The sequence below is a fragment of the Hippoglossus hippoglossus genome, chromosome 19 (assembly GCF_009819705.1).
Source record: "Hippoglossus hippoglossus isolate fHipHip1 chromosome 19, fHipHip1.pri, whole genome shotgun sequence".
Lineage (NCBI taxonomy): Eukaryota > Metazoa > Chordata > Actinopteri > Pleuronectiformes > Pleuronectidae > Hippoglossus > Hippoglossus hippoglossus.
This window is the reverse complement of record NC_047169.1, coordinates 18,462,536-18,490,158: the sequence shown is the minus strand read 5'-3', so window position 1 is coordinate 18,490,158 and position 27,623 is coordinate 18,462,536. Positions and strand designations below refer to the sequence as shown.

Here is a 27,623-nt window from a genome sequence, read left to right as displayed (position 1 = left end):
CATAAACACACAGACAGAAATATGAGCGTTTCATGCTGCTTGCAAGCTGTACTCTACTAATCTTGTTAATAGGAATTTTACCTTAATGATTAGCACTTAAAGTAGAGCCAGAAATGTCTCAGTCTCAGCAGTCTGACTAACAAAAGCTGTCACAGAAATAATGACCACCTCAAACCTTCACGTGATCATATTGTACAGTTCCACAGCACTAGTTCTATAAATACAACGCTACAGTTTTGGACTGTCAACAAAAAGTCTGAATTTGATTATATAAAGACACTACATGATGGACAGGAGTCACGCAAAGCCACTTTAACTGGTGGAGGAGGTTATGTAGGTCAAACTGAAACCAGCAGATAATTCAACATGGACAGTGTGGCAGAGCAATTACAATCCAACTCCGCCACAGACGAGAGCAATCTAAAACCTTGTTTTGAATTTCTTCAGAGTTTGGTCAGTAGACATTAAAACTGTGGAAACTTGGGATAAAGATATTCAAGCTATGTTAGCTATTAGCCGACATATCCAGCTCCCGCAACTTAAGATTACATCTTGAAAATATGCACCCCAATCAGCATGGCCACTCATATTGATGTTGAAATAAATACACCTATACAAGTATCTATGTCTTTTTTTGCATGGGTTTTCCTTCTTATGAGCAAAAATAGATCAAAATTATTCAAAGGTTGGTGTTTTTTTAGAAGGATCAATGTCCAATGACGTTCTGGACAGTTCTGACAGTGCTAATAGAGTTATCTCATATAAGGCACATTATCAAGATAGTATTATGTACCTACATTTTGACAAGCGTCCAAGCAGGAACAGATCTCTTTCCTCTGCAGAGAAGTGTTCTCTCTTACTACCTGGAAATCTTCCAGTAGAAATCGATCTACCATGGCACAAGCTCGCCTGGCTTTAAAGGGAATGGAAGAAGCCACTCTGAACACACCCAAAACACACCCATGATTATAAGAGACTAAGCACCTCTTGCAGTAACCTTTATGTGAAGATCTATCTCACTCCATAGTTGAGGTTCATAATTCTGAAATTGCTGCACAGTGAAAGCACCAAACGAAATGTCACAGTCACAACTCTCATAGTAAGCACTAAATTCTGAGGGATAATATGAAATGTGATTAAATGCATGAAGCAAGGAGGCACCAGGGGACACTTTCTACTGTGAAGCACATGCAGTAACAGTCGGCATGAACGTGCCGAGGAGGAACCAACTTGATTACAAAAGAAAGTGTGAGAGAGAAATTCTGAAAACAGGAACTAGCAGATGCTACTCTCTTATTACTTCAGCAAAAAAGAAGCAGCATCTAACAGTCTTTACATAAATGCTGTTGTTCCTCTTCTTTAAAGTCTGATTATCAACTTCTTAGACAGTCTTATTTGCTCCAGACCCACAGATGAATCGACAGATGGACGGAGGGACAGACAGACCCAGAACATTGCTTCACAAATTATTACATCATCACATAACTAAGCCCCTGTGCCTCCCAGACACTAACACTCACCGCATCTCTTGTTTCCCTGTTTTCTCAATCATTTATGGTTGTCTTGGTTTTGTCTCTGTGTGTTTTACTCTTTCAATGTCTCTCACTCTCTTTTCATATTCATTCTCTTGTTGTCCTTCTTGTTCCTCTCAGCCTTGTACTCTTTCTCAGCGTTGGTTTTTACGGGTCCTGTGGACTGTTAGAGATGAGCGTATTGGAGAATACTGATTTCTTTAAGTGACTATAAAACGACAAAATAAACAATTTCTGTTGATAGACTGATCTCCTCGACTAATTTCAGCTGCATAAATGGGCAGATTATCAACTACATTTTTAAAGCTTAAAACTGTGAGTGTGTAACCACTTACCTTAGTCAGTGTTTGGAATCCCACAAATAGGCTGGTGACATCATGTTATCTTTCCTACTTGATGTAAAATTCGCTGTGAAGAAGGAAAAAGCAGAATGGAAAGACACAGGGAGGGGGGGGATGGTGAGAAACGGAGAGGAACAGACAAAGAGAAGTAAGGAAATGTCAGTTATGCAGCAAAACTTGCCACTGGTCCACTACTGTAGGATTAATCAGTGCTTCAGTGAGGCTAATGATAGCAGCAGCAGTAGTAAGAATATTAATAGAACATGTACTGCTGGTTGTAACAGCTGTTGCTGTAGTAGCTGTAGGAGGAGCAGCAGGCGGAGGCAGTAATCTGATAACCAGCATTGGAACTGGAAAAGATCCAGATAAAGTACGGTTAAAAAAACAACAACAACAACAACAAATGACTGCGTGGAGAGATCAAGATAGAGAGACAGAGATGGAGACAGAGTCGTGTGTGCAGTGTGGAATTAGATTGTTTATAGAGCAAGCAGTCAAACCGACATCCAGATTAGAGTTTCCATTCTTGGCTTGATTGTTTACAATAATACCAAGGAAGACAGATATACAAGCTAATAGACTGAAAGGTGTAGACAACATAATAGTGTGATCTATGATCTCTAAGACAGGGATCAACATTTAGTTTGATGCTGAGATTTCTCCTCTTGTTGTTCTGAGCTGCACTGATAGAATAAGAACCATAGCTAATCAAAACTCTCCCTCCATTTGTTTTAAAACCAGAGTGGACACATGGAAAATCTGTAACACTATTCCACTCATCTGTTTAATTAGCTTTTGCTGTTTATTATTTGTCACATTGCTGTTATCTTATTGTCCCTTTCAGGATCCTGTAGAAAGGTGACTCTAGTTTTTCCAGCTATCTGATTGGTCAGTAAGTGAGGTGTTAACTGGTTCTCTCAGAGGTGTAACCATGGTTATACAGTATATCCTGGTAAGAAGTAAAACTGAAAACCCACTATTAAACTTTAAGTTACCTGGATAACAACAGATCCTCCTCTGTATTACAGATACAGCAATGGTATTTAAACATGTTTTTAACAGCACATGATCCAACCACAAGTGGACATCTCTGAGTATGTGACTTCATATCTGTGAGAAAGAGAGAGTGGGGCAAGGAGGGGCTAAGTCAATCAATGGTCTGTGTGTAGCTCTACAATGAAATAACGCTTTTGAAATTGTGAACAAATAGAAAATCAATACGTGGCGGTCAGTGTTAATATTGTTGCAGTGACCACAAATAAATGAATGTATGTGAAACACTGAAAAGTGTAAAGATATTTTGGGATCATTATGGAAACGACTCAGGTCCATGTTAATATGACACACCACGTATTGTAGCCACAGTCCATTCCAGTCTTGTATCTGTGTATCTGTGTGTGTGTGCACGTGTGTGCAAGACACAGTTTTTATCAGTACGAGCATGTGTATGAGGAACGTTGGTGTAATGACGGGTGGTGTCAGAAGATGTAAGGCTGCAGTGTCATATCTTCTAACCTTAGCCCTGTTAGCGATTTCACAACACACACACACACACACACACACACACACACACACACACACACACACACACACACACACACACACACACACACACACACACACAGTGTTTGTGACCTTTTCCTTTTCGGACTACAGTCATCTGTTAAAGGATGTCAGTTCAGCTGTGTGTGCATGTGTGTGAGGGAGAGACAGATGATCCTTGTTGTGTAAAGCTGCTGCTTAAATGGCAGCAGTCAATTGAGCCTGGACCGGCCTCAGGCTGTGTGTTTGGGTTGGGTCTGTTGTGTTGTAAAGTTCCCACTGACCCCACCCTGCTCACATGGGCTCCATAACTCACTGGGACAGATCCCATCCCCCACGAACCGAGAGAGAGAAACACACATTTGGCTTTAATTTAGCCCTCTTGTGTTTTCCCTCCTCTGTTCTTCTGTGGCCCTGTGTTGCTTTTCCACTGGTTTCCCATAGACACAGCTGAACAACACTGTCTTCATTTTCTTGTGTTCCTCCTATAAAGAACATTTATTATTGGGTGTGATGCTTTTATGCACGGTCGTCATTAATAGTATATTTCTGTGATTGACTGTGATTCTGCTTTGTGTGTCATGTCTGTCACTTAATGATATTGTAGTGAAGATGACAAAATGAAGACTTAATGCTAATTAGCTAATTACTGTCCACGTAGGTGGAGATAACAGGCTTCGCGCTGTGTAGATCTGAAACTATTTATTGCTTAACAGAAACATACAATTTTTGAAGATGCTCCATCCAGTTCAAGTGAGTTTCTTTGTCTTGTGTGAAGACGGACAAGCTACTTATAGACATCATTGTGATTATCAGTTTTTACTGTTTTAAAATAATTAATCTATAATTTATATTAAAGATCTTTTAATATTGAGTGGATTAAACAATAATGAAAATAGTCTTTACCTGTGGCTTTAGTGCAATGCACGTTGACAAATGGTTGTTTAAGATTTGCTTGTCCTCTCAGACTGTGGACCGACCATGAGCTTGCCACAGTATTTTCAGTCACATGATAGAATGTGGGAAATAGAATAAAATGAATCATTATTAATATAAACAGAGTAGTATTGTGTTGTACATGCTGGTGTTCTACAACACTCTTCTGTGAAATTTATATTAAGAAAAGGGGCATTATATAATTATAATACCTAACACCTTTCTCTAGAATCTGACCAAACAGGTTACAGTGTGAGTGTGTGTGCGTGCGCGCTTGCATGCAAGAATGTCAACTCAGCACTTCAGTAGGGATGCAGATGCATGGGCAAACATTATAATGCACATATGCTGAAACACCTACACAACACACACTATACAAATCTGACTGTGACCGTTCTGCTTCCCTCTCATATTGTTTGTGTTCAGAAGAGAGGAAGCGCTCACACCACCATTCACTTCACTGTGTGTGTGTGTGTGTGTGTGTGTGTGTGTGTGTGTGTGTGTGTGTGTGTGTGTGTGTGTGGGTGTAGGTGTGTGTAGGTGTAGGTGTGTGTAGGTGTAGGTGTAGGAAATGGGTCTTCTGTGAGTGTCCTTTTTGCCAAGGGACTGATAAGGTGTTTGGTGAGAAAGGACTTGCTGTTTTCTCATTTTACTGTCTTCATTCTCTAACTAACTAACTTCATGGTCCGTATTCCACTCTAAGTCTGCAGTTACAAGATTGTTGACTGGATGCATTAAAGACACAAACCTGAGCGGCATACGTTGTAGACATACTGTCATCATATAACAGACAGTAAGTGATTCGTCTGAGGCAACATCAAGCTAGACTTCCTAGACTTCCTATCTTTGTAAACCAAAATATATCAAATAAATGTGTATCAGTGTCCAACATACTATTATCCCCTCACTGGCCTCATGCTCAGATAGAGTTCTACTGGACCCCTTTTCGCCTCAATACTTTAATAATTAAAAGGCCCTATATTTAAAAAACACAGCAAAAATACAGTTTAACCATTCCCTTGCACTGTAAGACATTGTGTTGTTATTTACATAATCAGAGCAGAGAACAACCCTGGCCATGCCTGATTATCTGATATGAATGTTGAGGGGGTGTGTGACCTGCTTATTTCCTCCAATGTATAAAGTCATTTACAGCCAGTGAATTTGCAGTTGCCTGTGAAGTCTCTGTTCAACAAGTCAGCGGAGCACTGTCCAAGTGATCACCAAGTTTAATTTGGTCTGTTGAGACATCGGAAATTAGGTACAACACTGCCCCCCCCGTTCTCAGAAGAGTGTCATAGAAGATAATGTCAGGTTGTCTTGCAAATTATCAGAAGTCTGTCAAAGCAGTAAGAGCTAAGTCTTTTGTCTGCATAACTGCAAAAACTGTGCTGTTCCAAATAAGTAGATCTGTCATCAGCCCTCAAACAACTGATCACTGTTGTTGGAGCCAGTCATGTCTTGTAAAGACAGTAATTCTCCTTCGAATGAAACTCAGCAGGGATCAAATAAACAAAAATGTCTAGTTGCCCTGTATTGGTTGTCTGTTGTTTCATTGCAGGCTGATGGGAAAAACTGGACATTTCTTACAGTGTCCTTTTCCCATATCATTAATTTGCTCTGCATAAATTGTTTGGAACAATTTGACCTTGTCTGGTTCTATCGTTTCCACAGGAGCAACAAGCTTAGTCACAAGAGGAGTCCTTTTCATCACTGGGACCGCATCCCCACACTTTGGACATATTGGCTTGTCTTAGACTTCAACAAAAAATGATCATTATCATAATTGGAAAGCCCAAAATTCCACTTCAACTTTTTTGACAGTAGCCATGATGTCAGTGAGGACAGGTGATAGCTATAATTATATGTTGTCTTTCATTAGTGCTTTATCGCCACTGGTATGTATTAGCAAATGTTACTACTGTAGATAGGTAGGTGTGTGTTCGTAGCTCTTTGTTTGTTCAGCTGATCAGATTCATGTTTGAGCTGAAATGTTGTTGTTAGGATTCTGCTACATAGACTGTCCCATTCATGGAGTTGATAGTCGCTGTGTTTATCTCGTCATCTGTCTGACTATTGTTTGTACGATGCTTTGAAATGGCATCTCAAGGCTTCTGCACATAACAGCTTGATTTTACTCCGATCAGTAGGGACCTCTCTCTCTCTCTGTCTCTTTTTTCCCAACACTGTTGTGACTCCATCACTTCAGGAGAATGTCAGCATTTCAAAACAGTAGAGAAAATATTGAAGCAACACAGTTACATGAATTCCTAGCACGTATGTGTAGCTTTAAAAAGACACTGAGCATATCACAAGTGTTCGCGTTTGTGTACTGATTCTGATAGAAGCTCTTTGTTGAAGTATTTGCTCTTGCTTGTTGGGTTACAGGGTTATATTTTGTGATTTAACAGAAAGTTAGATTTTCGCGTCACAGCAGCTTAATCATCTTTCTCCCAAGTAGACCAGAAAAGACAGCTCTTCATTTAGATCATTGGCAGCCTGTACCTGCTATTGACTCTTGAGACATATTTTAATTCATCCGCATGACTCTGTTCTGTTCTCCCTAGCTCTGATGTAGGCTCTGATCTCATCTGACACCAGTGGGTCCAGCAAGGAGGGAGAGAGACAGACAGACACACACAGAGAGAGAGAGATGTTTTCAAAGAGCCTAAGCCCCCCTGTACTGTACATCTGTCTATTGTTCCCTCAGCCCCCCTGTTTTCACACTAACCTTTGCTCTGTGTGTGTGTGCGCGTGCGAGTGTGTGCGAGCGAGTGCTCTTGCGCGCGCGTGTGTGTGTGCAGTTGCATCTCTGACTCGGATATTACATCATCTCTCTGTCTCCCAGAGAGCGTTGAGTGCTGTGTGAACTCATTAGACACTCAGTGCAGACTCCCATCAAAGACTCAGAGCAAATTCCACTGCCCAAACGACACCCAAGGGCAGAGAGCGAGTGGGAAAGTGAACAAAGGAATGAGAGGATGGAGGAGAAAACGCAGGGGCAGCCATGCTGCATCATAGCATCATAGGAAACAGAAGAAAGCATCTATTGGGTATTGAATATAAACACACTTAGCTCCTAATGCAGATGTTTATTAGCCTTCTCTCATATGACATTTTGCTGTCAGTTGCTGTACACTAAAAGCTCTCAGGTTGTCAATACACATTTTCTTCAACTGTGAGGGTCTTTCAAAACACTGTAGTTCACATGGCCAGAAAAATACTTTTGCATCCAAATTCTGAGTCTTCACCCTCTTCAGTAGTATTTGCCAGTTGACCAGTTGACTGACAATGTATCCATCTATAAGAAACAGAACAAAATTGTTAATGGATTAGTTAATTGTCAGAAAAGGAATTGAATATTTTGAGAATCAGTTCATGCTAATTTGAGCAGTCTGCTCCATAATATTGTATTGTATGTGTATCCTTGTGGACCAGGTGCTTTGAAAAAATGACTCCTATTAGCATTGTACTCACAAGATTACATTACACCCACACTAACAGGCCCACTTTAGATGTCATCACCTCCAGTCAGTGGACATAAATAGGCTAATTTTAACCCGGTGTCATTTTCTGCTCTGTGGCCTCTCTGCTCTGCTGCTGCCCTGTGGTACACTCTGTTCGCCCCCTGGTTTCTTAATAATACTAGCACCTTGAACCTAGGGTTAAATCAGGTCGGGGCGCAGCCCAGGCACATAGGCCTATGCTTTTCTATGTTTCTATGCACATATGTCATATTTTAATACCAATCCTTGTTTTGACCATTTGCCCTGATTTTCTGTTCTCTCCTCCTGGGCGGGGGATATGCAGTGCACGTTCTTTCACAAAACGGGATCGTGGCAGAAGTGGAAGTTTGACACAAGTCTGGTTAACTCCAACTCTCTGAATTAATGAAAAGAAACAATTCTACAGTCTTGACTTAAATAGGAAACTTTATGATAATAGTATTATATTTAAGTGTTTTAATGCTGCACCTAAATGCAAAGTAATCTTTCTACAACTCTGCTGAGAAAGTAGACCCTATTGGTTCTAATACAAACTTTTTTTTTTAACTTAGGTTTAAATGAGGATGGTTATATTTCAGGACTAAACAATTGTGTCCATTCATTTCAGGAGATATTCTTTTTGGATAAAGTACCTTGGTATCTATTTTCTTTTACAGCGTAGCATTGTGGGAAATGTGTGGCCTTAATGTTAGGCTAGTGAGTGTGGAATCAACTCACTATGGTAACTCATGCAGCTGACTAGTGGTCACAGTCAAATGTCAAACATGTAGTGAAGCAGAGAAACACAATTACATTTTCACATAGTTAAATTACATGTACACCGTGCATCACTCCCAAAAGTGTAAAGGATCAGGACATAGTGCTCATTTCCAACTACTAATGTCTGAATGTGCTGTGAAAAACAACAACCTGTCCTGTGTTTTATAAACATTGTAGTAATAATAATGTCAATCGTAATGATTATGGTCCAAAATTATGTGAAAATATGTATTTAACAACACTACCCTGTTTATTTCATCTTAAAGGGATAGTCCACCCAAAAATGAAAATTCACTCATCTACTCACCACAATGCCGATGGAGGGGTGGGTGAAGTGTTTGAGTCCACAAAACACTTTAGGAGTTTCAGGGGTAAACTGTGTGGCAGCCAAATCCAATACAGTTGAAATAAATGGATCCCCTTCTTTAGATGTAAAAAAACAACAGAAAAAAACCTGTCCGGAAGCCTCGACATTCATATTCGACTCGAAACGGCGTCATTTACACAGTGTTTTTGTCCTCGGAGGCGCGTTCACTGACACACCGGAAAACCGCACACACTCTTGCCCGAGGGCATGTGCGGGGGGGTGCGTTCGCATTGCTATGTCGGCTAGCATCGCCACTTCCCGTTGCTGACTTTTAGGCTTAAAACAAGGTGCATATGATGCTGTTTCGAGTCGAATATGAATGTCGGGGCTTGCGGACACTTGGATGACACCACACGAGCAGTATGGAGGCAGGTTATGTTTTTTCTGTTGTTTTATTCCGTCCCCTTCCATCAGCATAGTGGTGAGTAGATAATGAGTGATTTTGTTTCCCCCGTGAACGATCCCTTTGAGCGAAATAATTTACAGAAAAAATATCGCTCCCCTGGTGCAATGTTCTATAGACCATGATTGAAGATTCAGTCCATACAGTCCAGCCATATGTCTGTGTACTGCCCAGTGAAAAGGTCTGCAGAGGTCTTTCCCTGCTGTAAATGGAGACAGGCGGCCGAGCTGACAGACCACATGATAATGTGTTTGTCTGCCACCTCTGTAGCAAAGGCAAATGGTGCAGAGCCAACATTAAAACTAATGGGACAGTCTCTTTTAGCTGACACACACACACACTTTCATGCTGCAGTCTGGCTGAGTGCCAGTGTGCTTCTCCACACCAGTGTTATCTGGCAATCCTGTCTGTCCTAATTTCAGAGAGAAGGGAGGAGAGAGAGGAGCTGTATTTCACACATATTGTTTATGTTGAGAACTGAAGGTTATAATGTGTAGGCAGTGTTTTTTGAAATCGGCAGAAATTATTCCTAAGGATCTGTTGCTGCTGCCAGCACAGAGGATTTCATGCAAGTATCCCTGAAGAGATGCTATATATATATATATATATATCTACCCAAAAAAATCTCCTAGTTATGATTTGTGATTCATAAGCAGGTCGAATTTGTCTCTGTTTATTTGTTTTTATTCATATCCTCAGGAAATTATTAAAAGGATTCATGTCATTGGAGATTGCAGTGGTGGATACACTCATGTCCACAATTAGATGTACAAATGCTCACCAAGTGGCACATTATCATATTCACAGCTTCACACACACACATGCTTTCGGACTAATTCACTGTGCTCAGGCTGACCTCAATGAGGTCCTGTGAACGACTGGAAATAGATGTTTAAATGTCCTGCTGTTGTTAAAGGTTATAGCTGCCCATTGCAAGCTGTCTTAAATGACAACCATGTTTGCAATAGAGAATGCTGTGCCTCAGCAGCAACTGTTCATTATTCTGTCAGTAAAAAACTTGTTTTGCTTTGTTGTTTTGTCTAGTCACCAAAAATAAGATGTGATGTCTTTCTAGAAAGAGGGTTTCTAATACAATTGTATCAGTGTTTAATTTATCAGACTTACAAGGGCCCAGGGACGATAAGGCGACTCTTCCACCATCACTGACAAGTAAAAGTCTACGAAAAGAACCAATTTATACTTGCCTGTTGGAGAACCATATGGAAAAGTGAATCAATGCTTTATACAAGGATGTTTGAAGTCAATTTAAAGGAAATTTTTCTTTTGTCATTGTTTCTGTTAAATATGCCAAGATCCTGGAGAGTGTCATTGTATTCTCTGGAGGTATTTGGATCAGTAAGAAGTTCTCTGTTACTGTCTGAGAAAGGCTTTTTTAGAAAACTGAAGAAACACTTCTACATCTCTCAGTGTATGTCAGTGTGCACAAAGTGTCATCATCCTCAGCTCCGATGTTTCTCCCATCGTACAAGCTATTGAGGCTGACATCCTGCTGGCATTTTTTGGTTGAAGTGACAGAGAGCAGTGGGCAGAATGAGAACCATATAAACACATTTAGATTTAGAGTACATGCCAGTCTGAAAACAATGATTGTTTCAAATCTCTGATGTGATGGATTTGATGCAGTTGGATTGCATGATATTGACATCATTACTTCTACAGTGCAAAAAACTGTTACAGAGACTTAAGACAGTTAACTGAGATTCACCAAACACTCACTATTTCATTGCCTTGTAACATTGTGCAGTCATGTGTGCAGTGTGGCTGTAACAGACCAACTTGTAGTGGTTTATTTTGCAAGCAGCACAGACAAATTACAATCCGTCTTGCAGAGTTTCTGTTAATAGAACAGTTCTGTGGACACTCATACTCCACTGCAGCACCAAGATGTTGGTAATAGGCTTGAAATTACTTGAGATCTTCCGCTGACATTAGCTAGATGGATGAAATCCTGAAAGAGTTCTCTTTTTAGCATTTGGCTGAGCCTTTTATTAGTCACTCAATCTGTCTGTCCATCTGTCTGCAGGTTTTTAACACAGGATGAAAATTGAAGCAGCAGAAGATATATCTTCTGTCATTTAAATATTTTATATTCTATTTGTATAGGGCCAAATCACAACATTCATTATCTCAAGGCACTTTACATATAGTAAGTTCGATCAGATCAAATTCCAAGAGAGGGCCACTGAGGTGTACAGACACTCACTTCTTCCTAACACCGTACCCCAACATGTTTTCTACTTCTCACACATGTAGTCTTCAGATACAACTGACACTCAGTCGAGGGCGTTCATCAGACTTCTCCCACAGCTCCTTTTGCAGCCACTAATGACTTTGAGTCACATAGGCAGCATTTTCCACAAGTGTCAGCCAGTTGGCCGGACGTTTCCAGGCGAGTACTTTCTTACTGTTTCCAGTCATGTCACCGTCACTTTTTATAACCTTAAAACCTTTAACTGGATGAAGGATTTTAGTCATTGGGCATCTGGATCTTAAATTATCAGATACACGAGCTGGCCATATTTAGCTTCACCATTAAGAGTAAACACTACTAGCTTACTACCACTGATAGAGAGTTAGATTCTAAACAAGCATTTAGAAATGAATTGCCATTATATTAAAACACTTGAAGGCATCTTTACTTATTTGGTCATCACAGAGAACATGGAATGACAGAAGACAAAGACTGATTGAGTGTAATATATTCAGCGATAGAATGAAAGTGAGTGAGAGTTAAATATCTGTATCTGCCTAAGGACTGCTCCAGTCCTGCTATGTTACCTAGCAACAATGGCCCACTTTGTAAAATGAAGTCCAGTGCACGCACACAGACGCACACACGTACACAGACACACTCTCACAAATAGATATCAGCAGGCATCTTGTTATCTGGGAACTGTACTGGCTCTGTTTGTGATGACAGGAGAACAAAGGGAGGAGAGCTCTCTGCTTTGAAAGCTGTTCCTCTTAACTGTGTCCACCAGTGCAGTTTATCTGCAACACAGCCTGCCTCACACTTTGCTGCATACTAACTACTGTAACTGTCTGGGACTTGTGCCTTGCTCATAGGTTTGTAAGCCAGCCAGAGAGTACGCCAGTCAACTGTGCGAGATGTAGTTTTGGTGGAAATTGGGTCAATAAAAAGGCCAGCCCCCCTCTCTTCCCCCTGTCTCTCCCTCTTTCTCTTCCCCCTGAGCAGATGGAGCCTGGCTAGTGTAATCTCCTGCCTCCCGTGGATCAGTATGTGCATGTGTAATTATAGCTTACCTTTAAAGCAGCGAGATCTGCAGAAAAACAAAACAAAAAACATTTGTCTCCCTGCACAGAAGCAGGTCTGGAACTGACAAACCACAGCAGCAGGGTGCAGGAGGCGTTCCAGTCCAACTTTTAATTAACTCTGTTTCGTTCAGACTTGTTCAAGTTTTATATGAAGCAGTCAATAGATTTATTTACTAAATGGATTTCTGCTGCAACAAGTATATAATAATTATAACAAATGTAACAGAAAAAATAAGCCCTGTGTTTATCTTTTGGACCAATGGTGCTGCCTTGTAGTACTAAAACCCAGGGCTTGTTTGAGACACTTTATGTCAGATGAGGACATCAGAAGACAAAAGGGAGCCAACTACTGAAACTATGAGTTTTACAGAGATAAGCCAAAGACCAAACAGTACTGCTGCACTGGCTCTCCGATGGGCACTGACTCCAGGGTTTGCATTGAACATTTTTTTGGAGCAAGATTACATTGAGAAAACCTTTGTGTTAGGCAAGCTCATTGTTTGCCGGATTAACAGACAAAAGCCTGAAGTTGCTCCATCTGCTTTCAAGTGCTCCGCTGACTGCCCAACTCACTCCGACAACAGACACAAAGAGCCACCAGTCCGCTGCAAAGAAACAGCAGGGAAGAAATAGGAAGGGCATTCAGACACCCACAGATGCCGGCAGGTACTGAGACAGGACTGAGACGATGTCCATTCAAAAAAAATCTTTACTCACCAAACATCTGTCACAGAAACCCCAGAAACCTCACCTATAGCCTAAAGGTTTCCATAGCATCTCTGTGGGATAGTACTTCTCTGATGGAAGCTCAGATATACAATATAACAGATTTTAAAATGAACCAAAACCATTATAAACAAACAAGCCTGGACGCATTCACCTCAAACTCTTGAAATTTCTCACCTCAACTTCACTTCAGTCCAGTCGAGCTTTTGCTGTTTAAATGTTTAGATACTAAGCAAGTCTCTCTTGGTGTTGGGCTGCAATAACAAACACCCATTTCATGACAGATACTACTGGATATCAGATTTTACAATTCACCTGTGTGTTTGTTACGGCTGGAACAACGTTCAATAACAGTGAGAAAATGCACCACAGGATTGTTTGAGGACATTTCCACTCACGTTAATGGTATTATTTATATGTTTTGTGAGTAGCATTGAGGGACTGCATCTGTAATGCTGCTGTGCAATCTTGTGCTGCATAATGATCATTAAATTGAATCTTCAATCTTTAATGTGGCAGATGGACTGTAGAATACTACTGCACAACTCTCCGTGTGTGTGTGTGTGTGTACTGTTGGAGTAGCAGAGTGTAAATCTGCTGAGCGATGGACAGATTAATCAGAGCTGGTTTGTGGTCAGCTGATGAGGTTAAAGTGTACTGTTTAGGATGTGTGTGTCTGTCAGGGTTCAGCGGCAGAGCAGCCATCTCTATTTAAAACCATCCAAATAACTTCCTCACATGTTTCTTGTGGTCTGTGTCTATTTAATAATGAATCTATGTTTTAAGGCACATGTAGAATTTCAATGTGGCAGTGCTTTTGTCAAAACATTTTTGTTGCAGGACTGCAGAATAGACTGGGACCATGGGACATGTCTTATTTAGAGCATCAAGCTTATCACACTGTTAACATACCTCACCAATCCCTGCAGCTGTTACTAGCTGATATTCTCTCTTACAAGGTGTGAGTTAAGAGCCAGTTTGTATATATACCATTGAAACTGATCTCTAAAGCTGTTTTCAGACATGACCGGTGAATTGGCTCCGGAGTTTACCCATAGTTTGCCTTTCACACATGCACAACGCAGCAGTAGGTTCTCTGCACAGACGCGTTCACACCAGCAACAAATCCTCCTCATTATTCAGGTGAGAGGTGTAGCAGCCAGGTGCAGCAGACAGCGGCAGGAAGTGAGGTATTCGGAGCTCACGGCCTTTACAACACACTGACACCGGTGTCGGCTCTTATCGCCACAAACACTCGAGACATCTTCGTCGGTGTCTTCTACATGTGTGTCACCGCTCTCTCACTGGAAGACATTTGTTTTCTTTTTGTTTGTTTAAAATTTTTGCGCCCTTTGCAAGTTAGAAGCGTCAACAACCCCCCAATTGCGGTGAATCCAGCAGTATCCCCTGCTGTGTTCACACATAGACTTCTCCTGGATTCCAAGGACTTTTACTAGGAGGCCAGGCAGAGAAAGTCTGCAGAGACTGTGGAGCATCTCACTCGGAATTTGCGTTCATCTCTGGAGAAAATACAGACTATACTGAGCTTTACCTATTTGTCTTTCATTCAATGTAGACAATGGACATAATGCTGTGAAGTGTAGTATATAAATAAAGAAATGATGCTTGTTAATACCAGGTTGAAACGAGGTCTGAAGTTTGTACTATCCAGCTCTGCTTCAGCACTTTTTCTCAGCAAGTTGTGAAGATAACTGGATTACTTCATTCTTTCAATTACTGCTACGTCTTCATACAGATGCATTTGTAGAAGTGTTTGTGAGGATAGGTCTCTGAATAAAGCTGATCTGAACAAATCAGAGAGGGGGAGGAGTGGGAGGAAGGCAGGGTGAGAAAGAGAGAGCAAGTTAGACTGCACGGTGAGTAAAAAAAAACAAGCCTGCGTCACATGGAGAAGAGAGAGGGGAAGTGTGTGCGTCGGCCAGCCCTCCCTCTCTCCCTCCTCTCTCTCTCTCTCTCTCTCTCTCTCTCTCTCTCTCTCTCTCTCTCTCTCTCTCTCTCTCTCGCTCCCTCCCTCTCTGTCCCTCTGAGCGTCAGCAGCAGTTAAAATGTCGGCTGTGTAGCTCTTCCTCTGCTCTGCTTTCTCTCCCTCTTGGCCATCTGTCTTTTCTTACCACAAGAGGAAACCACACTGGCTCTTTCTTTCTCCCTCTATCTCTCTCTTCCTCTCAGCCTTTTATACCCTCGTCATCTTTTCTTTTCTTTCTTCCCGTCTCTACTCAGCTTGTTGGATCAAAGCAATTTTTTCTTCAGAGCCATTGCTCCTTGATTTTGTGTGGAGACGAAGGAGAGAGGTAACATTACAATTTGGTATCCTCTGCTGTTAAGTTTATTTTAAGACTCCTCTGCTTTGCTGCTTTTTGTGTAAAACCAGAGTGGAGTTTGATCCATAAGAGTGAATGGATGGAAGTGACAAACTGCCTGCGAACTGTGGATATTTCCCAGAATAGAATGTGTGGTCATTCTGATCTATTCTGCCTCCGTAGACGACATGTAGTGTGTGTGTGTGTGTGTGTGTGTGTGTGTGTGTGTGTGTGTGTGTGTGTGTGTGTGTGTGTGTGTGTGTGTGTGTGTGTGTGTGTGTGTGTGTGTGTGTGTGTGTGTGTGTGTGGGTGGGTGGGTGGGTGGGTGGGTGGGTGGGTGGATAGGTTGTTGTAGTTGAGTATGTAGCCTGTACCTCTCTGAAGATGCTGTTGCAATGTAATCTAGCAGCTTCCTCCATACTGCTTTACTACATATAAAACACTTGTAAAATGTGTTTGTTAAAGCAAAAAGAGGAAGAAAGTAATAACTTGACAAAAGTCTTGTATATTTAAAACTATAAAGACTGTAATCATAGATTCCTGTTTATTCATTTGTTTTCTACTTTAAACTCAGTTTCAATTCGTCCTATGTTCAACTCTTTTCCTATGATGGGTTTTTCTGCGACACAGATCTTTTCATTACTCTCCTTTGCCACATCAGAAACAGCAGCAACCAAATCTTTCACTCATTCTGCTCCGAAATCTTAAGCCTCCATTGCATTTGACTTAGCATTTTGTTTAACAGAAGTTACCGCTTCCTATTCCAAGCGGTCATTCATGTGTTTCAGTACATGGTGTGTTTGCCGAGGGTCTGATTGATAATCATATGGGACATTGCTCAGCCCTGAAAATGGCCCGTACTTCCTCCCATATTTCTTATTCACTGTCTGCTTGTTTTTACATATTCATTTTCATCTGCTTTGGGAAGTAGACACATTAATCGTGACTTGCAGTCTTGCAGAGCAACCACATTTTCCACAGCTACAAGTGTACAGCCCAGCACTTTCACCTAATACAGACTAAAAAGAGTCACTCCAATAATTGTACCTACTACTCAGCCGTGAGTGGTTGTGTGTGGAGTCCTGGGGGTTTATAGAAGCCTTGTCGAGTCTGAGAAAACAGACCCTGAAAAAGTCATTAGGCCTAACTTGGACCTGGCATGGGACTTTTTAATGGAATGTCTGTCCACCAACTGTGGAAAATGGAGTCTGGATAGTGTGGGTGTGTGCAGAGAAACCAGAGAGAGTGAAATGATGTCATTCAGTTGAATTATCTGATTCATAGTATCAAATGTTTCTGGAGCTTGACCTCATGCTAAAGCTGAGTCACAATTCCGGGGCCGCCTCATTTGCAGCCTCCGTGGGCTGCTTGGGAGGCGGCCTCCATGGGCCGCATAGACCGCAAAGGTGGAACTGAAATGAGATGATCTGGTCTACTGAGGATTTCTGAGATCTAAATCTTATCCCGCCCTTACTGCTGTCACCTAGCAACAGAGCTGCAGTTAGACACGATGAGAAAGTTTTATGGCTAAATTGTACAATTAGCTGTTTGGTTGAGTTGAAGCCCGATACTCTCATGTAAAAGTGTCTGATGTCTCGTAGCTTGCCGGCGCTATTATCGCTTTGAAAAATGGTTCGTCAATGAAGCACAATAAGTCTTGGGAAAGGTTGGCCCATAAGGGATCCACCTGTTGGAGCCTTCATTGCTTGGACCCATTTGTTAGCTACATTTTGAGGAGCCTTTGAAATGGGACAGCTGAGTCACACAGCTGTGACCCAATTGCTCTTCAAATGTAGCCTCCGAAGGATGAGGCCCCGAATTGAAAAGCACATTGATGATTTGTATTTCATTTGGCTGTGTTTTGGGAAATATACTCCTTCAACATTTAAATGTCAACATATTTCTGTGTGTGTCCAGAGGACAGAGTTTTAAACCAAAATTTGTATTTCTCAACAGTTAAAAATAACAAAGTGCACAGCACTTGTTTTAATATTAGACTGGCTATGTGTGTGTGCTTATATAAAAGTTATATATGACAAAATAAATGAAGTGCACATGAAATTACAAAAAAGAGGAACCAACTAATTTAACAACACATTTGCATACAGCACTACAGCTGTAGTTAATATTAGGTGAGGTTTCATCTCAGTCACCAATTTTAGTTTCACTTTATGACTTCAGTTTGACTGTGATAATGCACCATTGTGTTGGGCAGATCTCATGTCTCTAGAGTGTTCCCCCTCATATTAAATAATCACAGTGGAGCACACCATATCACTTCTTAGGACCTCTGTTGCCTCATGGTCTAAAACCTGTTATTCTGACTGAACATAATATTACCCCCTATTTTACATTTGGTTGTGTGTGTGTGTGTGTGTGTGTTTGAGTGTATGTGCACCCATTTGCTTGTGTGTGTGCACTGTGTGTACTGTACTGTGTGTACTAGCTAGGCTTGGCACAGTGGAAAACCACTCAGCCATACACTTGATGGAGGGCCTAGCACAGGGATCGGCCACCTTTTCTATCAAAAGAGTAATTTTGCCCCCTCTACCACCAAATAACATTCGTCTGGAGCCGCAAAACATATTTGATAACACAGCTTATAAAGTTTTATACATAGTTATACTCAGCATTGTGCCAGTTCACACTTAAAATTAACTAGCTCAAGGTTCCAAAAATGAACTAGTTCACGTTCATTTATTCCATTTTTTTATTGGGATGACAACTGATTTGTTCAGTTCATCGTTCAAGAAACATATGAACGCGTTCAATGAACAGCACTGTACAGGGAGCCACTGAAGAAGAGCAGCGGCTCCAGAGCTGCGGGTTGCCGACCCCTGGCCTAGCACATGCAGGCACACTGCTAAAATAAGTCTAGAGAAAACACTGTACCGTGGTGATTTGGTTGATACTGTCCAACATCAACCAAAGTCAGCAAGTCTCCAAGATGCAGGCGCAGAAAGCGCTATAGTGTGCTATAAGAATATGGCGGAAGGAGCCGCAGGCAGGTGGGGACAGTAACAGCAGGAGAACTGTTAGTAATCTCTGGCCATAGCTAACAAATGCTAACATCCACTTTCGCCACATTGCATGCTAATTTTATGTTTTGTGTTTGATTGATCACAAGTTAATGATAATGAGTCAAATTTGGTTTATTTATAGGGTATGCTAAGGTTAGGGGTAGGGTTAGGTAAGCAGCGATTATGTTTGGGGATGGGTTTAGGGTATATAGAAACGCATCTGTGTTTTGACAACTCTGGTCATTTACCCTCACAGCAATAATCAGATGAGAACACCTGTCTCTGTGTGTCTCTGTGTGTCTCTGTGTGTGTCTGTGTTTCTAGGAAAGGAGCTGTTGTGCTGTGACCTATTTAGAGAACAAGGCTCATCAGTGCAGAGCTGTTACACACCCTGAAAATCCTTGACTAATTTCGACCTGTTCTGCTGGTTGTGGAAGAATGATAGGAAATTACTGAAATGGTCAAATGTGTTTTTGTTGGGAAAATACATTTAACATTACCACATTGTTTTCATTCTCGAGAAAGGAATTAAGGAAACATGAAGAATTCTACTCATCAAGAGCTTTTGAACTGAGTCGCATCCTGCCCCAAATTTGTCAGATAGAGGGAGAACACTTGACTGAAAATGTAGACATAAACATTCACGAGTTTAAAAAGAACAAAGTATTTTCAATTATGTCTTACTGTAACATCTACATGATTTGTCAATCATTCATTCACACCTGTGAAACGGTGACTCTGATAACAGCTATGTCAGTGATCTCTTTGAATGGATCAACCCAAGTCTCTACCTGGGGGGAATGCATGTCTGATAATGAGAGTATTCAAAGTGTACACATAGGATAGGTAAAAGGAGACATAAGTAGTGTTTCTACTAAGTCTCCAGTAGTGGAAAGCATCAATATTAACTCTTGTTTTCCTTCAATTACTATCACTTCTTTGCTTCTATTGATGTTAGCATGCTAGCCTTGGGTCAGTTGGTGTGGCTCATCGCTATAGCATCCAGTCTTCCCTTAAGAAGTTACAACAAAGCTATTAGCTCCCTCACCAGCACCCACTCCTGGAAAGAAACAACATTTGGTGGCACATATAGACTGTCTGGCAATTAGTGGTTTGCATTAGAGATAGACCCAATGAAACTAATGTTATGTCTATGTAATATCCGCAGAAGTGTGTGTGTGTGTGTGTGTGTGTGTGTGTGTGTGTGTGTGTGTGTGTGTGTGTGTGTGTGTGTGTGTGTGTGTGTGTGTGTGTGTGTGTGTGTGTGTGTGTGTGTGTGTGTGTGTGTGTGTGTGTGTGTGGGGTAGCCTCTCTAGGTCACTTAGTGATGCATGAGCTCCATCATCCTTTTTTTATTTCCTTCACATTCTGCTGCACTTCTCCCTATCAATAATTCACCACACACATGTGTCCACACACACAGGGTAGTGGAGGATACGGCTCATGGAGTCTGATCTGCTCTCTTATAATGGCTGCTAGGAGCTTGTGTGGAGTTATGTTTTGTCATTTCATCTTTCATAGAGATATTAGTGTGCATTTACCTCTATGTATATCCACTGGTGTTACTTTGTGTTTTGTTCTGGGTAACTGAGTGTGTCTCTCATCCGTTCGTCCACTCTCCTGCTGCATGTCTGGAAAAACACAGTGACAAAATGTTTTTTCCTGGCATACTGTGACTGATGTGACCTAATTTTGTGGTGTGTGCGTGCGTGCGTGCGTGCGTGCGTGCGTGCGTGCGTGCGTGCGTGTGTGTGTGTGTGTGGACAAGTCATTTTAAAGGGAATGGAGGAACTGTCATCTCCTTTCAGTCTGAGAGAGGAATCAGAGCAGTGATCCACAGATGGTAGTCAATTTCATTAAATTCAGTTTTATTTGTATAGCGCCAAATCATAATATACATTATCTCAAGGCACCTTTCATTGAAGGTCAAGCTCTGTGTGTGAAGTTGTTAAAAACCTGATAATAAATTCATACTGTGGAGTCTCATGTTTGATTTTATGTATGAAAGGAACTTTAAGCTTTGTTATTTGTTTTGTTTTTGGTCTTTCTATAGCTAAATGATGCTACATGCTGAATGTCAGAGTTTAAGATACTCTTCTGGTATTGTGCATTGCATCCTGGACTGGTCCATTCTTCATTCATTCTTGACACAGGGTCCACTTTTTGTACTGCTTTCCCAGTCTTCATCAGTGGATGGAGGAAAACTTGAACTCAAAATTTGCTCAAATTTCTGGTAGAGGAAATTCAGTGGACCTGTATAGGCTTTCATTTTTGTGTTGTTGGACGACAGGAGACAAAGATGCAAATATTTCTTTCAGCTGAAATTAAGTCATTTGTTATATAATGTAATAACTCAGACACCTCAATATGTGCCAGATAAAACCTGAGGCCCCCAGAACACACACACACACACACAGCTGAGAAACATTTAAGACTCATTTCTAGCTGTTGATTAAAATAGTGGTGATGTGATGGCCCTGGACTTCAAATCTGTTCTTGGATCTGCAGTAATTAAAAATAAAAATTTGTCTGGAGACAGAGTTGAGTAGTTCTCTTTCCCGGTGACCTGTCATACATCTTATTACCAGAGGTGGAGCAGCCTGCTGGGCCTTCAGTGGTAACCATGGTAGCGGAGCCTCCTTTATGTGTTCTAATTTAACCTGCCGTAAACCTTGTCAAGGTTCCATCGTGTTTCTGCACTGTCTCTCCTCCGCACCTATCTTTCCCATCATCCATCTGCAATAGATTCAGGTCAAGAGCAGCATGTACAGGAGAGACTTGTGTCCTCTGATGCCTGGTCTCGGCACACGGTTGCATTCAGTTTGACTTTCTTTAAAGAGCAAACTGCTGTTATGTTTGTTGATAAGTTGACATGAGATCATTTCCCTTGGAGTTGGTAAAGTGTTAGATAGTTAAGGAATATCCTACAAAATTGTGTGTGTGAGTGTTTTTACTCCAGTATATGTTAGGACCAGATATGTTTAGAAGCTGGATAAGTTCTTTGTGGGCGTTCAGGCTAAAGCCCAACCTGACCGAAGTGTACGTGACTGTGCTGGTGGAGATGTGTTGCTTCAGGTGCTGGTGAGACCATAAAATAGAGTCTGCAGATTTATAAAACACCAGAATATGGCAGGCTGGCCTGTAAGTATTGAAAGAAATAAAGTTATTTCGTCTTTTGTCATGACTATTGCGATGTAAACAGTAGATGTACAGTTTTTGTGATACAAAGTCATCCACCAGGAGCAATAGCTTGTCATATATTTGCATTGTTCCCCTTGCTTTGACAGATAAGCTTCACTCAAACCAACTGATCTCTGTTTTTATACCATAGAGCCAAAATCTTTCTAGCCTTATACCAGTTTTAAGAAACCTGGACATTTACGCTGAAGGTGGCTAGGCTGGGTGTAGTAAAACAGAACTAGTTGGTGTGACATCCACACTGGAAGGCAGAATAGCTGTCATGGGGGGTCAGGAGATGTGATATTTAATTTTGGTGATAAAATACAGGGACAGTTTGAGAGACTTTCTCCTGGAGGACAGTTATATGAAGAGTGACTGTGTAACGAATGAATGGAAATAACAGTCTGAGAGAGAAGTTCCTACCCCGGCTCTTTCCTCACCTCTGCATAGCTACACTGTCAGACAAAGTGTCAAGACAAAGTCTGACACTGAAAAAGGTGTGAGATTCAAGGTATAGAGATAAATGTTAAAGACAAACGGGCTGCAATATTAGAATCATGTGCAGAGAAATGAATGACAAGGTTATTCATATAAAGCAATCGTGTCCTGAATATAATCAAAAGTAGGATATTTGTTTGTATGACAACATACTCACTGTCAGTGGTGTCCTAATGAGTCTCCAGACTGGGACACTGGTTGAGACTCAGTCCACCGCTAGAGGCCAAGTGACACTTACTAAAATATATACCAGTGATTTCAAAACTAATGTCCGGCAGTGTGGCCTGTGCTGCCAGCTCCATGTTGCCACCGTAGGCTGGAAAAGTGATATGTGTAGACAGACAGAAATAGAGCTGCAGACACACACGCTATCATGTTTTGCTTGCACGCACAATGTCCTCCTGCCTCCTGTGGGTGTGTGTGTGTGTGTGTGTGTGTGTGTGTGTGTGTGTCTGAGGAGGGGATCACAGCGGTCATGTTTCTCACCTCTAATCTCTCATCTCTCTATTAGACTTATGTAACCATGAATCATGGCAGCACACTTCTACACACACACCACTTGCATTTATCTTGTTTGCTTTGGCTCTTTTCTATCACTGTATTTGTTCCTTTTTTTTTTTACACTGATTGACTGACAAAATGCAATAAAAGAGATAAGAAAAATTGATGTGGTAGAGAAGAAACCATAAGAAAACCTCTGCACAATGATAAATATAGCTGTAAATAGTGTGACTGCCTCAGTCACATCAGCACACATCGATATGAGGAGGAAATGTAGAAGCCAGTGCAGCCTACGCTCTGTGCTGTATGTGCAGTAACAGCTGAGCTCAGACTGCAGGCTGACAGACATGATCAGTGTGTGTGTGCATGTAAAAGAAGCAACATCAAAGAGGAGCGGAGTGTCTTTGAACTGTCAGATTTCCTCTGCTCATTAATGTATTCACCACTCTTTTCGCTCCATCCCTCTCTGCCCCTCTTCATCATGTCTTTGCTTCTATTTTCCTCCGTCTAATCTTTTCTGTTGCTCTGTCATTCATCCCTTCTCCTTCATTCCTCTTTTTCCTCTGCCTCAATTCCGTGATATTTGGTATATAGCTTCTTTCATTGGGAACTGCAGCTCCAAAAGAATTTATACATGTATTCTCTATTACATATTTGTTATAAATTGATGAACTGTATAATATTATAATATATAATATCAGATTGCTCATAGAAACAAGCTGCCCCGCCATTATTGTTACTTAGCATTTGTTTTTGCTGACCATATTCTGTGTTTTGTGTTTGCAGGCATTTAAGCCAGTGGTGGGGAAGAGCCTGTTGTCGTCAGTAACAGCAGTGGAATTCTTGTTAGACCAACAGCTGGACTTCCTGTCGGACCATTCAACTTACCAACCATACCAGGTAATAATCACATTGATGCATGCTTTACACAACTGTTTAGCATGACCTTTGGTTTCAGAGGCCTTGTCAGCTAGCATTTCTGGCAGTACAGCAGAGATGCCTCTGTATTTCCTTGCGGTGTTGCTTATATACTCAGTTTGTGTCTTATTTCTCTTTGTTAGAGGAACTCATTTCACTGTATCCACATCAAATGAAGCCATTTTTAATGTTATACCAACTCAGTTAGTCATCCTATTGGCAGTGTAGCCTCATATGATCGGTCATCAAGTTTTTCATTCACTTCCAACATCACATGTTGTGCATACATTTAGTAGTGCAATGTTTGCAGCTGCAGTTGAGCAGGCATCCATGTGAATTAAGACAGGTTGTGAATTAAGACAAGTTGTAGACCAAGTCAGAAAAAGTCTTTAGAGCTAGGACATTGCAGAGTGTGGATTGTCCTTCTTTTTTCTATTGTCATCGTTTTTTTGGTCTGCATACCAAGTGTGCACACTATTTGCGTCTTGGATATAAATGGCACCTGGTTATGTTGATTTCATGAATGTTAAAAAAGTACACACTCTGAACTGTTATGTTTTGAATGATGTGTGATAATAATAAGATGGTGGTTTAAAGCAGAAATACAGCAAGGATGTTTATTTGTAGGGAGCTGTCTTATTGCACTGGCAGACAGCAGAGCGACTAACATAAATAACTACCTGTTGTCTTGATGTGGCTAACATGTTTCTATTAAAAAAAAAAAAATCGATATGTTGTCTATTGGCACATGTACACATTTTAACTGGTTCTTATTTGCTAATGAATAATTAGTCATTCACAATTAGATCTAGGCTGGATATTGCAGCCCTGGAGTTCTATCTAGAGAGCAGCCAGGGCCAGGTGCTGTGTTCCATATGGATCAGAAACTGCCGGGGCTTAGTATGAATATAAAGCCAACATGCGCAGTCACAGTCTGTCCTCTGACTGATTTTACACCAGTCCTCAATACGGACTCATAAATTATACCATCATATCTACACATTAATACTGCCTGAAAGACAGATGCACTCTAGATACTGTAGCTGCACAACAAGCAGTAATTCATAGAGATGTATGCTTGTGTTATGCGGCTGTGTATTTAATTAGAGTGAGTGTATGTGTGTCAGTGCTCTGCAGCTGAACACAGCTTGTATTGTGCTGGCTGGAACACTGTGTTCCACTCAGTGTTAACCAGACGGGAAGACTGTGTTCCACACTCTGACCATCCGTCATCAGTTTGTGCTTAAGACGAGTCCCAATACCAAGAGCGAAACACTGTTTCTATTTTTTGTACTTTTATGTGCAGCCAATAAGAAGTCCGATCCTCTGTTGCCGTGTCCTCTGGTGACTCATGCTTTGAATCTGTGCAGTAGTTTCTGTGGTTGTTCACTGTGGCCAGTGCACTGACTCTGTCATGATCAGCTACCACAAATAATGCACCATCTGTAACAGAGGGTTGATGTACCACATGCATTTACGATGGTTAGTTCTCTTTTCATGGGCTATCACAACACTGAAGTAATATCCAAGGTTAACATGTAATATGATATAATTTGTCATTATTCATTGAATAAGAGCAAGAAAATGACCAACTGTCTTCACTGAACAACTGGTAATAGAGGAGAGAATATGACAGCAAACAGCTATTGCAATTATTATTATTTTTATTCCTACTTATTAGTTGTCTTCATTTTTCTTTCAGCCTCATATATGGGTCTGAAAGTACTTGACAAGAACTTGTTCATGCTAGTTTAAAGTCTTCCACTCTTGGTGTCCAGGCGACTGTGCTTCAAGTAGCCCAGGATTCATCTCATTCACCTTGCAGCCAAATTAAGCTCCAGCCAGGGTATCTCCACACCACTGACATCCTGTTGTCTTATTTATCCACAAAAGCTCTTTATGTTTCAGGTTGTTATGACGATTGAGTTACTGTTTTCTGAACTGACACTTGCAGTTTTCCTTAAGAAAGAGCTTAACTCTCCCTTTTATACCAGAATCACAGTACATACTGTGTTGAGCTGGTATTTGGAACAAGGCTTCCCATTGGCTTCCCAAACAACAGTTGAGTGATTTTATAGAAATAGCTTTAATTCTCTGATGTGGTTTTTATTAGTATATTTTCAAACTATGTAAGGTTTGAGGGAGGTTCACTGCTGACCTGTTCTGGCTACTTAACAATGTGAAATCTCCTAAAACTGTTCAAGGAATTGGTGCATAATGACACCTCTGACATAAAATACTGTGTTTTAATAATGCCAGCAAGATGTCACATATGTAGCCTACCCAGTCCTTTCGTTATATAGAGTCCTTTATTGCTTCATTGTTGTTGGTACAATTGAATATCCGTATATATGTATGTTAACTGAATCCTGCTGGTGAAGTTCATTTAAACTGCTGTGCAACAAGCATAAATTGTGTATTCTGCTATGTAGTGCAGTGTATTCTGGTCTAATGCAGAATGCTGTCTGCATTATCCCCAGTGTCTTGTCCTATTTACCACAGAAAGCTCACACACATACACACACATAGCTGATATCTGTGACAGTGGCAGCCTGTGAACTTAATTGTGTCCCCATGGAGTCTGGCGTGACCTGGACTGGACTGAGTTAAAAACACACACACACACACACACACACACACACACACACACACACACACACACACACACACACACACACACACACACCCTTTAAATTGTGTTAATGGGGTAAACTTGACAGCATCATCACAGTGTAACTGTTTAATGTAATATGCTTTACTCAGGAGTTGAATGAATGAGAAAATCCTGTTTAGCGTTTTTGGACCTTTCACACTTCTGTGTTAAATCAAACCAGGTAGCCACACTGACATGCTGCAGCCCTCAGTTGGCTCAGAGTTCAACCTATTATATTTACCTTAGAGAATTTGATCATTTAAAAAAAGGAGGAAGCTAATAAATAAAATGAAATCCACATTTGTATGCCTCTGGGCCAGTGATAGTGAGTGGCCATTATGTTTTGGTAGTCAAAGGTTAAGGTCACGGTGACCTCACAAAGCACATTTGTTGCCTGGTGAAGGGGATATCTCTGAAACGCCATTAAGTAATCCTTTCACATTTGGGAAAAACATTCACTTGTCAAGGATTAACTCACTCATTTTGGTAGCCAAAGGTCAACGGTCAAGGTCACAGTGGCCTCATAAAGTATGTTTATGTTTTTATTGAACGTGATTTCTTAGGATCAGCTTGAAGATGAACTGATTACATTTTGGTAGCCAAAAGTCAAGGTCACTGTGACCTCACAAAGCACATTTCCTGCCTTGTCCGAAACATCTTGAGGGAATTCTTTCACATTTGGCAAAAACATTCACCAGTGCTGTAATTCTAGTAGCTCAGGTCATGACTAGTCTTCACTGCCTAACGCAATTCTTTTTTGGCACACAGAGGACTGGTGACAGTCAACAGAACATAAACATGTCTTTTTATATAGTTGCTAACTAGGGCTGACTAGAAACAAGGCTCCATCACGCCAACGTGTTGTGTTGTTAAAGCGCTTTGCTGCTCTTCTGCTGCTGCAGAGAATTACAGTTAGAACTGTACATGTGGAACTGAGACTCATACACCAGGCTGCATGGTATATTTTACAAAAGCATCTAGCAAGAAGGTCATAGTGTGGGACAAGGAGTTAACAACAGTCCTGTTGAGTTTGATATGTAGTCCAGTGTCAAGCAACACAAACGGTGGATTGTACATGAATGGGCCATATCACATTTCAATTATATTTTAAGCATTTGTTTAT

At 41.0% G+C, this 27,623-nt stretch overlaps 1 protein-coding gene across 3 annotated transcripts in view; it reads left to right on the top strand.

Annotated features, from left to right (window-relative positions):
- Window positions 1–27,623, top strand: part of jmjd1cb (jumonji domain containing 1Cb) — a 110,837-nt gene that overhangs the window by 49,520 nt on the left and 33,694 nt on the right. For 2 of the 3 annotated variants that reach the window (XM_034569746.1, XM_034569745.1), the window contains exon 3: window positions 23,716–23,829. In XM_034569746.1, coding sequence (XP_034425637.1) covers window positions 23,716–23,829 — 114 coding nt within the window. Of the gene's footprint in view, window positions 1–15,439; window positions 15,722–23,715; window positions 23,830–27,623 lie in introns of those variants that run through there. The other variant, XM_034569747.1, reaches the window with a different exon arrangement.